Raw genomic sequence first — 13,066 nt, 5'->3', positions numbered from 1 at the left:
TTTTCTGACTCTTAATTTCCTTAACTATAAAAGAATACTGCCTATCATGGAGAGTTTTTTAAGGATTAAAGACAATACAAATCAACCAGCAGAGGCTGGGACGGGGTAGGTACTCAACAAGTAGAAGCAATTACAGTACTACCTTCTTCATACCAGCTTTTTATCCTCTATGCTCAGGTAAACATCCCCATTCAGTCAGTATTCATTAAAAGGAAAATCGTGTTTGATTCTACACACTGTCTAAACAAGATATAGAACTTTAGGCTAGGTATTTGATGCCTCTGACTACAGGCTGATCATCTGCTTAAAAAAAGAAAATCATAGGGACACCTGGGTGTCTCAGAGGTTGAGTGTCTGCCTTTTTAGCTCAGGGCATGATCCTGGGGTCCCAGGATCGAGTCCCACATCAGGCTTCCTGCATGGGGCCTGCTTCTCCCTCTGCCTATATCTCTGCCTCTCTCATTAATAAATAAATAAAATCTTTTAAAAAAAGTTATATGGAAGACTTTTATGCTTAAAAAAAAAAGGTATATTGGAAGACCCCAATCTAGCAATCTGCATGCTGAGAAACCTGTCTTAGCAGTTTCTACTCCTTTTCACTTAGCTTACCTTCCTATTCCCCAAAACAGTTTCCATGACAATGGCAATACAGACCCTAAAGTAGAGCAAAGAGAACTGGTCAGATACGAGTATGTACAAGTTGAGGAGTGACTGTCCTTGACCTAACCCACCAGAAAAACTCAAACTGAAGACAAAAAAAGGCAAAGATTTTTCTTCATGTCTATATATAAAATACTTTATATTTTGAGAATTATTTCCCCATAGCAATTTCAAAAGCACTATCCTTTTTTACAGTAATAGACTGTTTTGAGAAGTTTTGCTATTAATAAAACAATTTAATAATTAAAGTCAACAGGCCCTGAAGAACTAATAAAGTGCTCTATGCTCAACTGCACCACAGCCAAAAGAACTTGTCTGCTAAACAACTCACCTGAATTGTACTTCCAAACTGTATGAAAACAAAATAAAAATTGAACTCTGAGGATAAAAATCACCCAAGCAATAAAATAACTCATCTTGAGTATAAAAAATTCACAAAATATAAGTGACTATATTAAGTATATATATATATATATATATATATACACACACACACACATATATATATATATATAGGACTATATGCTTTCCCTGAGAGGTAATATGTTTATGTAAAATGTTCATAACTTAATCAAACCCAGGGTCACAGAAAGGATATAGAAAGATCTCAAAAGACAGCTAAATGTATATTTCTAGCACTACATGTTTCCTATTCCACCAAAGTTAGCAGAACAGCATGTCACAAAGGCTAAGCTACTACATCAACTTCCACAGCCTCCATCATCTTCTGAGCCTGACCCCATCTCAGGGAAGGCAGCTAGTAGCCTGCATCATGCTGCTCAAAATTTCAAGGCTACTAAGATAAACACTATGTGTGAATTTCATCTCCCCCACCCCACCCAAGTTCAAAATATCTTACTGGTGTCAAGTTTAGAACCACCAAAAACAATTTGGGGCCATTGGCAATGGCTCTTGGCACCACGGTACTAACATGTTTAAGATTACAGGGCAGCCCCGGGGACTCAGCGGTAACGCCGCCTTCAGCCCAGGGCGTGATTCTGGAGACTCAGGCATTGAGTCCCTCGTCTGCTCCCTGCATGGAGCCTGCTTCTCCCTCTGCCTGTGTCTCTGCCTCTCTCTGTGTCTCTCTTGAATAAATAAATAAATCTTAAAAAAAAAAAAAAAAATTACAGAAGAAACACCGTGATTTATCTTAACTAGGAATATTACTAATGAAGTTTAAAAGTGTTTCAGAGTTACATGACTGTGGCAAGAGGAAAGAGGTCAGGAAGGAAAAAAATAAAAACTATACAGCACACAACTACCTGAAAAAAAAAAAAGGAGTCAATAGACAAGTTAAAACAGGCATTTGCCAACACGTAGCAGTTACCACACCATATATTTGTCAGATTTCCCAACCGCAAAAGAAGCCACCCTTTCATGAAGTACTTATTTATGGACTTCTACAAAGAAATGATTTTTCTGGACTGGGGGACAAGAAACTTCCTGTGCTTTCCCTTTAATTTTCAGAATCTTCAGAACTTTCAGCAAATTGAGATTCACCTCAATTTTAAGGCTTTTCATGTTATGGTGAATACAAGTTGTATATGTTAATATCAATAAACTACAAGACCACTCTTCTTTTTGAAAACTATATTCACTTTTCCATAGATTTTAGAATTGTTTTTTAAAAAAAGGCTAACTACAAAGTTTGCAAAAACAAATACTACAGTAGACATGGTGGCCATTCAAGAAGTTTATTTATCAGAACTCCTAAAGTAAAAAGCTTGAAAAAGTTTAGGAGATAAATTCTTACTGGTGCTACTTAAGACACAATGTTACTATGGAAATTGAGAAATATTCAAAATATCCTGAAAACAGTATCTCCTTCTAAAAATAAAGGAAACAAACCATTTGCCAACATAGAAATTATTGGTTCTTGATAATCACATGGAAGGCATTTCTAGAAATACTTTAGTTCTAAATTGCAATAACTCGACTCTTTCAGAGCACGTCTGGATTATGCCTTATCCTAACAAGCGAATTTTTGATGTCATTATATTGATACAAAGGACTCTACTCCTTAACTGCTTCTACAGCAAACTGTTGGTTTACCCAGCTGAAGATCTACAAACCAAACTATCACAGTATAAATCACTTTCAATCATTAAAATAAAAACCAACAAGAACCTGACATAATTAAAGCCTGAGAATGTTCTAATAAACTTAGTAACATTTAACATTATGGTCCTAGGACTAAATACGTCCGGTAATCTACCTGGATTCATAGTCTATGCATTTACTTAGGTCGGAAAGAGAGAAACCTCAGAAAACAAGAAACCGGCAGTTACACTGTTCTATTTTAAGCTACTTTTAAAGCCAACAGTTCAAGAACTTTTGGGGAAGAGAGAGCGCAAGACATTTTTGCAAGTAGTTCAGAATAATTTATGTTTTACGATAAGGACAGTCCTCACCACCTCTAGAATGCATTATGGTGGGGCGGAAGTGAAAATGCGGGGGGGGGGGGGAACCCGACTTGAAATCGGACAGCCAGGCAAATTTACAAACCTTCAATTACAGGAATTTTGAGATTAACTTCTCTTATGCGCCCTCCCTCGCTCCCCATCCGCTTCCTCCTCTCCTCCGGGAGATCTGTGTAATGTGACTCATGACAAATTTTTTTTAAATAAATAAATAAAAAGACACACCCTCTGGGTTGAACTGACATAATCGCTCCCACCCTGCCCTCCCCCGCCACACACGAGCGCACACACACACATACACCCCGCTTTTCCTCTCCCTTCGGCCGCTCCTCCTTGCCCTCCCCTCTTCCCCCGTCCCAGACCCCTCCGGCACGGACGGCAGCGGGTTCTCCCGGACAGGAGCGCGGCGAACGGAAGGCGGCCGAGGGCAGCGCGCGACCCGGGGAGGGGCGGCGGGGGGGAGGGAGCCCGACCCGGGGGGGCGCTCCCCGAAGGGAGGCGGACGGCAGGGGGGCGCCGGTCTGCGGCCGCCGCGAGCGCCGGGATCCCTCGCCCATTTTCTCTCTCGGCTTCTATCGGCTTCAACCACCGCAGCCACTTCCTGTATCGCAGCCCTATCCCCTCAGCCCGGCCACTTGCTCTCTCTCTCCCGGGCTGGGGCTGGGGCTGGGGCTGGGGTTGGGGTTGAGGCTGGGGCTGAGGCTGGGGCTGAGGCAGCCGCTGAGGTTAGGGCAGCTCCCTACCCCGCCCAGTGGGCTGGTCACTCGGGCGGCAGGCGGCGGATCCTCGGCCCGGCCGGCCGGCTCCCGCCTGCCCCCCGCCCGCCCGCGCGCCTCACCTGTATGTAGTTGTTTTCACAGTAGTCCGCCACCCGGGTCAGATTCTGGTAACTCTCTATCAGGGCCCTCTTGCCGGACGGGATCTCCTCTTCTAGTAACATCTGCAGCTCTGCCATTTTCCACCCCTCTGCATCGCTTCCTCTCGCGTTAAAGAGACAGAGGCAGCAAGGTCCGCGGAGGGGCCGAGCACCTCACAGCCCGGATACAAACCGCCTACCGCCCTCCCGCCTGGTATTGTGGGACGGCACCTCCTCCTCTTCCTCCTCACCCTCTCCACCCCGCTCCACCCACTTCGCGCAGTCGCCTCAATCCCATTCTCTCGCGAGCCTTCACGTCTTTCCCTCCTTCTCCCCGCGACCACGGGATTTTTTTTTTCCTTTCGCAAGGCCTTCAGGGAATTGTAGTCTCTCACAGGCCGGCAAACCAAGAGCGCATGCGTGTAGGGGAACCTCCCGGGGAGGAAAAAAAAACAAAAAAACCCAGGGAGGACCGTAAAGGACCGCCCAGGGAGGGGGTAAAGGCGGAGATTCCTGACATCTCCGGCAGATGGCACCATAGAGAGAGTCTAGAAAATAAAATCCTTTCCCGAGGGAAGACTTGTGAATATTGGCAGAATTTGGTTGATAGGAAATGTCAGTGAATCAGAGATATCAACACTGATACGGGATTAAAAAGGGCTAGCATATGAAGGGATCCAAATCTTTACTCCCTGTCTTCTTAGATGTAACGCGACTCTGGCTTACTTCCTCCACTCTCCATTTATCATTTAAAATTTAGCAAACATTTGTCATTAAAGCTCTGTACCAAGCAATGTACTAACACTGGAGGTACGAGTTGAACAAGAATACTCCGTACCTAAAGATTCACAATTTAAAAATACACATAATTTCAGTGTTATTCCGTCCTAATTGCTTTTTCTTTAACTCTTCTTTGCAAGTATCTCCCTATACTTTTTTTTTTTTCCTTAGATTTTATTTCTTTATTCATGGGAGACACCGAGTGAGAGGCAGAGATGCAGGCAGAGGGAGAAGCAGGCTCCATGCAGGGAGGGGACTCGACCCCAGGACCCCAGGATCACACCCTGGGCCAAAGGCAGATGCTCAACCGCTGAGCCACCCAGGCTGTCTGCAAGGAGGCAGTGCATGAGGACTGTCTTTAAAGGGGGTAAGAAGGGCAGCCCTGGTGGCTCAGCGGTTTAGCGTCTGCTTTCAGCCCAGGGTGTGATCCTGATCAAGTCCCATGTCGGGCTCCTTGCACGGGGCCTGCTTCTCCCTCTGCCTGTGTCTCTGTCTCTCATGAATAAATAAATAAGTAAAATCCTTTTTATTTTTTTTTAAAGGGGGTAGGAAAAGGCGGCATGGTGACATATGGAATATTCCCTTTTTTGGGAACTGTGCCTAGTTGTAAGTAGCCCACTGGTTAGTTATGGCCTATGGATATTTTGACGTGGGTCACCTGATGGGCCTGTGTTCAGCCAGGTGGTCACTATGACCCTTTGTACATCCATTCTCAAGACTGTTTGCCTAAAAGTGGACTCTACAATATATTAGTATTTTTAATGTGATTTTTTTTAACAATGTGATATATTCTTTTTTTTTTTTAATTTTTATTTATTTATGATAGTCACAGAGAGAGAGGAGGCAGAGACACAGGCAGAGGGAGAAGCAGGCTCCGTGCACCGGGAACCCGACATGGGATTCGATCCCGGTTATCCGGGATCGCGCCCTGGGCCAAAGGCAGGTGCCAAACCGCTGCGCCACCCAGGGATCCCCCAATGTGATATATTCTTAAATTTGGTTTCCACATGAGCCAGATTTAACTACAGACATCACTAAGCTTGCTTATATCTATATATTGATACCTTTTTTTTTTTTTTTAAGTTTGGTTGGCTTTTGGTGGTTGGTTTTTTGTTTTTGTTTTAATCTCTACATCCAACATGGGATTCCAACTCAGGACCCTAAGATCAAAGGTCTTCTGTCTGAGCCAGCCAGGTGTCCCCACATAGTGATACCTTTTAACAACATTGGGGAGGTGATCCCTGGGTGGCTCAGCGGTTCAGCACCTGCCTTTGGCCCAGGGCATGATCCTGGAGCCCCAGGGTCAAGTCCTGCATTGGACTCCCTGCATAGAGCCTGTGTCTCTGCCTCTCTTTTCTCTCTCATGAATAAATAAATAAAATCTTAAAAAAAAAAAAAAACACAAAAAAAACCAACATTGGGGAAGTCAATAAACAGGTGCCCCTGCTTTACTATTTTCAAAGTACTACCAGATTTCTCTCATGCCCACAACTCTGAGGAATAAATGACCTAAAGATTCTCTTCTATCTTTACTAAATATGGAAATTTAAGCTAGAAAGCAAAAGAGTTTAGCTAAGGACACTGGAAATAGTAATCAAGTGCTTCAACTTCTAGATCAGTGATCATTCCTACTATCCAGTTAAAACTATCCATTCAAATACTTGTGGTTCATATAAAATACATTCAAAGAAGTTATCCCTCATACCTTTAAGGTAATTTAAGGTAATTGCTATCCTCTGTATTTTTATTTAAAAAATAGTTTCCCTGATAATTACAGTCTATAATCTGGCAATATTTCTTTATTAAAACCAAAGAGTGTCAACTACACTTCAACTTAAAAGGGGTTTGTGGAGATAAAACTGTAAAACACAGCACCATACTGTAGCTATGGGCTTTCAACACAACTCAAAATAAAAAATATTATATGCAACAAGATCCAAAACATAGGTAGGTAGGTAGGTAGGTAGATAGATAGATAGATAGATAGATAGATAGATAGATAGATAGATGATATACACGCTGGTATAAAAGTTTTACAAAACTAGGTATGCCTGGTGGCTCAGTGGTTGAGCATCTGCCTTCAGATCATGATCTTGGGGTCCTGGGATCGAGTCCCATGTGGGGCTCCCTGCTCAGTGGGAACTCTGCTTCTTCCTCTCCCTCTGTCCCTCCTTCTTGCTCCTGCTCTCTCTTTCTCAAATAAATAAATAAATAAAACCTTTAAAAAAAGTTTTACAAAACTAAATATGATTACTCTGATATTTCCTGTTCTATTTTATTTTACGTAATGTTGATAAGGACCACTGAATTCATTTCATGACCCACAGTTTGAAAACCATTTTTCCCTCCCAATAAATTAAGCTAAGAACTTAACTGACTCTAAGGACAAAATGTGACTCTATACCATAAGCATATGTTACTATCATAAATTTAGGTTAAGTTACAAACATAAAAAGTTACTAACAGATAAACCAGAAAAATGTATATATTCAAAGATTTAATAGAATAAAATTTAGCTGAAGGATCTAAATGTCTGTACTAAAACAACTTCCTTATACACCCGTATTCAAAATCCTAACAGGTTTTTAAAAATTGACAAGGTGATTCTAAAAATTATATGGAAATGGGGCAGCTCCGGTAGCTCAGCGGCTTAGTGCCCGGGGTATGATCCTGGAGATCCCGGATTGAGTCCCACGTCAGGCTCCCTGCGTGGAGCCTGCTTCTCCCTCTGCCTGTGTCTTTGGAAGTCCATCTTTGGAAGTCCATTAGTCAGCCTACTATAGCCATCATTAAAGTTAAAACACTATGCTTAAAAAAAGAATACTGTTAAGAAAGTGAGAAGATAAGCCACAACATATACATTTGACAGAGGACTCATCCTTAGAATATAACTTTAAAAGATTCCTCCAAGTCAAGGCACCTGGGTGGCTCAGTCGGTTAAGCATCTGATCTCAGCTGGGGTCACGGATCTCAGGGTCCTGGTTTGGAGTCCTGCATTGGGTTCCCTGCTCAGTGAAGAGTCTGCTTCTTTCTCTTCCTCTGCCTCTGTCCCTTCCCCAACTCCTGTGCCCTATCTTGCTCTTCACTCACTCTCTCTCAAATAAATAAATAAATAAAATATTAAAAAATTCTTCCAAGTCAATACAAAAAAGATAGTTCAGAGGTGCCTGGGTGGCTTAGTGGGTTAAGAATCTGCCTTTGGCCAGGACGTGATCCCACAGTCCTGGGATTGGCTTGCTCAGCAAGGAGTCTGCTTCTCCTTCTCCCTCTCCTGCCTCTCCCCACTGTTTGTGCTCTCTCTCTGTCAAATAAATAAATGAAATCTAAAAATAAATAAAGACAATTCAATAAAAAACAGACAAGAGAACTACATTTCACAAAAGGCCAATAAATACAGGAAAAGGTACTCATTACTCATCAAGAAAATGCAAACTAAAGCCATACTAGGGGCACCTGGGAGGCTCGGTCTATTAAGTATCTGTCTTTAGCTCCTGTCATGGTTTCAGGATCCTGGGATCAATCCCTCATAGGGGGGATCCCTGGGTGGCGCAGCGGTTTAGCGCCTGCCTTTGGCCCAGGGCGTGATCCTGGAAACCCAGGATCGAATCCCACGTCGGGCTCCGGTGCATGGAGCCTGCTTCTCCCTCTGCCTATGTCTCTGCCTCTCTCTCTCTTTCTCTCTCTCTGTGTGACTATCATAAAAATAAATTTAAAAAAAAATCCCTCATAGGGCTGCCTGCTTCTCCCTCTCCCTCTCTACCACCCCCTTACCCCGCCACTCGTGTGCACTCTCTCTCTCTCAAACAAGTAAATAAAATCTTTAAAATAAATAAATAAATAAAATAAAGCCATACTAAGATAACACTGCCCTGCACCAGGATGTAGTGTAAATTTTTTTCAGATTTTCAATTAAGTAATTAATTTATAGAGCATGGGGGCACACACACGTGCAAGGGTGTGGGGAGAAGAGTGAGTGAGAGAAAAACCCAACTGGATTCCACACTAGTGCAGAAGCCTCACACAGAGCTCAATCTCATGACACTAAAATCATGACCTGAGCCGAAATCAAGAGCCTGCTGCTAAATGGACTGAGCCACCCATGTACCCTGTAGTATAAATTTTAAAAGACTACACTACATGCCCATTAGAATAGCTACAAAAAAAATATCCTGACATTAGCAGAGACATTACATCTTATATATTACTGGCTACAAACTACTGCAGTCCCTCTGCAAAGCAGTATAGCAGTTTCCTATAAAGCCAAATATATACCTAATATATAACCTAGCTATCCTACTCATAGATATTTACCTGAGAGAAATGAAAATGTATGTTGGCACAAAAACCATTATGTGTGAGATCCCTGGGTGGCTCAGCAGTTTAGCACCTGCCTTCAGCCCAGGGCGTGATCCTGGAGTCCTGGGATCGAGTCCCACATCAGGCTCCCTGCATGGAGCCTGCTTCTCCCTCTGCCTGTGTCTCTGCCTCTCTCTCTCTCTCTCTCTCTCTCATGAATAAATAAATGAAATCTTAAAAAAAAAAAAAACATTATGTGAATGTTTATAGTAGCTGTATACATAACCACTAAAAGCTGGGAACAACACAAATGTCCTTCAACCAGCTATGGATAAACAATAGAATACTATTCAGCAACAAAATGTAATGAATTATATACTCACACAAAGTCATGGGTAGGGCATCTGGGTGGCTCAGTGGTTGGGCATCTGCCTTTGGCTCCAGGAGTGACCTCGGAGTCCTGGGATCAAGCCCCACATCAAGCTCCCCACAGGGAGCCTGCTTCTCCCTCTGCCTATGTCTTTGCCTCTCTCTGTGTTTCTCATGAATAAATAAACAAAATCTTTAAAAAAAAAGTTATGGGTGAATCTCAAATGCAATTTGCTAAATGAAAGAAGACAGACATACACACGACTACATATTGTATTATTTCATTTATATGAAATTTTAGAAAAGGCAAAACTGATGATTAAAAAATCACATCAGACTTTGCCAGAGGCCAGACTCCAAACAGACACAAATTAACTTTTAGAGGTGAGGGAAATATTCTAGATCATGATTGTAGTGATATGACTAAACGTACTTCTCAAACTTTATTGCACACTTAAAATAGGTGAGTTTTATTGTAATCTAACTGAAGCTGACCCCAAAGAAAGTATAGGCAGAAGAAAAATCCCTTGCTTCAAATACTAAAGAACAGGGGGGAAAATCGCATCTTTTGTTGGCTTTGATATAGGATAAAAAATCACACAACCCAAAAAGATAGGAGACAACTTGCTTCTCCAAGTTAAAAGGTGACTAAATGGTCAAGAGTTAACATTAAAATGGCAAGCAAACGTGGTGACACTAAATTAGAACATCATAAGAACTTCTGAGTTCAGTTTTTTTCCCATAATGTGCGCTTTTATACTATTCACTTATGTAGTATTTTTCTGTGGATTTTGTTAAAATAAATTAAAATGAAATGTCTTTCAAAGAAATCCCAACAGAATAAGGAATAAGAGTGTCTGTATTAAACTAAATGATGTATACTGAGGCCGGAGCTGAAAATCAGACCTTATACATTTCATTTCATGGATGTCTAGTCAAGATAATCAATTTGGTCATGAAAAACAGTTTGTAATTGCAAAATCTGCACATATGCATGGAGATAAATTGAAATTTCATATATTCAACTTTGAAATAGCAGATTGCTGATAATCATAAAAATTTAATTCAGAGTGATTAAGAGATGTGCCAGGAAATGATAATTTGGACTATCCTGGTACAAGATTGCTTCTCTTGCTATCTGGACACAAGTGACACTGCAAACTTAGTGAATCTCAGACTCCTGCACAGTTAATTCACATATCGCATCCCAGGATACTAACTTGGAATTGTGTAGTTAACAAACCAGAATGTAGATAAGAAACGTGGTATAATGGAAAGAAACCAGGAGTCAGGCAACCAGGGTTCTCTTCTCTGTCCTTCCTTGTCCTCATCCACCACACTATGTGACAGGGTCACAGAGAGGGTGCCTTGGTGGCTTAGTCGGTTAAGCATCTGCTTTTGGCTCAGGTCATGATCCCAGAGTCCTAGGATCAGCCTTGCTCTCTTTCTTTCTCAAATAAATAAATAAACATCTTTAAAAAGGGGGCAAGGTATTAGTCGGCTCAGGCTGCCAAAACAAAATACCACACAATGAGTGGCTTAAACAGCAGAATTTTATTTTCTCACAGTTCTGCAGGCTAGAGGTCCAAGATTAAAGTGTCAACCAGGTTTGGTGTCTCCTAAAGCCCATCTCCTTGACTTGCAATGGTCATCTTCTCACCATATACTCACGTGGGACTTTTCCCTGGTATCTATGTCCTGCTCTTGCCTTTTATATTTTTAAAAGATTTTATTTATTTATTCATGAGACACACAGAGAGAGAGAGAAAGAGGCAGAGACACAGGCAGAGGGAGAAGCAGGCTCCATGCAGGGAGCCTGACGTGGGACTCGATCTCGGGTCTCCAGGATCATGCCCAGGGCTGAAGGCGGCACTAAACCACTGAGCCACCTGGGCTGCCCTGATCTTGCCTTTTATTTTATTTTTTTTTTTAAGATTTTATTTATTTATTCATGATAGTCACACAGAGAGAGAGAGAGAGGCAGAGACACAGGCAGAGGGAGAAGCAGGCTCCATGCAGGGAGCCCGATGTGGGATTCGATCCCGGGTCTCCAGGATCGCGCCCTGGGCCAAAGGCAGGCGCCAAACCGCTGCGCCACCCAGGGATCCCTGATCTTGCCTTTTAAAAAATATATTGGGGTGCCCATGTGGCTCAATGGTTCAGCATCTGCCTATGGCTCAGGGCGTGATCCCAGGGTCCTGGGGTTGAGTCCTGTATCAGGGTCCCCACAGGGAGCCTGCTTCTCCCTCTGCCTGTGTCTCTGCCTCTGTCTGTCTCTCATGAATAAATAAATAAGATCTTACAGAAATAATTAATTAATTGAAATATTTATTTATTTATTTATTTATTTATTTGAGAGAGAGAGAGGGAAGAAGGCAGCATGGGAATGAAAGAGAAAATCCCAAGCAGACTCCATGTTGCTCACAGAGCCAGAAGCAGGGCTCAATCCCATAACCCATGAGATTACAACCTGAGCCAAAACCAAGAGTCAGGACACTTAACTGAACCACCTAATCACTGCCTAATCTTGTCTTTTGATAAGGACACCAATCATACCACATTAGGATCATATCCCATGACCTCATTTCATCTTAATTACCTATTTAAAGGCTCTATTTCCAAATACACTCACATTCTAAGGTCCTCGAGGTTAGGACTTCAATATATGAATTTTGCAAGGGACATGATTCAGTTCACTACAGGACATTCTAGGATTAATTGACATCCCAGGTTCTACAACCCTCAATTATGACCTCTCTTTGCTTCTTTTCAAATTAATAATACCATCCAGGAATCCTCAGAGAAGGAGGGTGAATGGAATGATCTGTTCAAACAGTGTAGCAAGGCCCACACAAGACCAGAGGATTTCAGGAGACAGAATGAATTGTAAACCTTCCTTTCAAATTTTATTATAATTGGTGGTGGACATTCTTTCATACAGAGTCATCATATTTGCAGCAGGCCAGACCTATAGGCTGGTTTTCTGGCAGGTCTGATTATTCATTTAACATGGGGGAAAGGGCTCCCTTAGACATGTTAAGTCAAGCCCCTGCAGAAGCTTGGTGTTATTTTAGAGTGCAGCAAGCTGTTATCCTGAAATAATAAAAAATTAGCAGTGGCTAAAAATGCAAAGTACCTGGAGTTCTGTAGGGAAAAATATAGCCTTTAAGTGAAATCTCATGCTATTTTTTCTTCTCTTCCAGAAGCTATAATATTTCCAGCATGGTTTGAATGAATTAATTTCTTGTTAATTTTGGAAGCTGCTGAATCAACACATCCTCCTCCACCTCTCATTTTCAGCTTCAACAATATCCTGCAGGCATTTGTGACAATCAGAACTGTTTCTGGAACAGCTGGTCTCACCAGCAATAACAAGTAGCTCATTCTTTGAACCTAGCAGAGAATCGGCTAATAATGGCCCTTCTCTGAACTTTGTCCCTCCAACCTTTCCAATGCTTTTACAAATCCCTCAGTGTTAGAAATACCTAGAGTAATTTCTCTTTTCCTGACAAATGAACAATATAATATTTAGAAGTTCTATAAACAAATGACAATCCATGTAAAGTTAGTATTCTTTAGTTGGATGTTACAGAAAACAAAACCCAATGTAGTATAAGACAGAAAAAGACAAAAAAGGGAAAAAGAAAAGCAGAAAAAAGTCCTCATCATGAAAATTCAGGCT

General features: G+C 41.9%; 1 protein-coding gene across 10 annotated transcripts in view; it reads right to left on the bottom strand.

The window, feature by feature from the left end:
- The window catches only part of ABI1 (abl interactor 1), a 117,655-nt gene extending 113,457 nt beyond the window's left edge, over positions 1-4,198 (bottom strand). For 4 of the 10 annotated variants that reach the window (XM_077896729.1, XM_077896728.1, XM_077896730.1 and 1 more), the window contains exon 1: positions 3,922-4,195. In XM_077896729.1, the coding sequence (XP_077752855.1) occupies positions 3,922-4,038 (117 nt within the window). In that variant the 5' untranslated portion in view covers positions 4,039-4,195. Of the gene's footprint in view, positions 1-3,168; positions 3,191-3,921 lie in introns of those variants that run through there. The other 6 variants (XM_077896724.1, XM_077896727.1, XM_077896726.1 and 3 more) reach the window with 4 other exon arrangements.
- Positions 4,199-13,066: the final 8,868 nt, after the last annotated feature.

The sequence above is a fragment of the Canis aureus genome, chromosome 5 (genome assembly GCF_053574225.1).
Source record: "Canis aureus isolate CA01 chromosome 5, VMU_Caureus_v.1.0, whole genome shotgun sequence".
Taxonomy (NCBI): Eukaryota; Metazoa; Chordata; class Mammalia; order Carnivora; family Canidae; genus Canis; species Canis aureus.
Note: the sequence above shows the minus strand (reverse complement) of the source record. Positions and strands in the feature narration are given on the sequence as shown.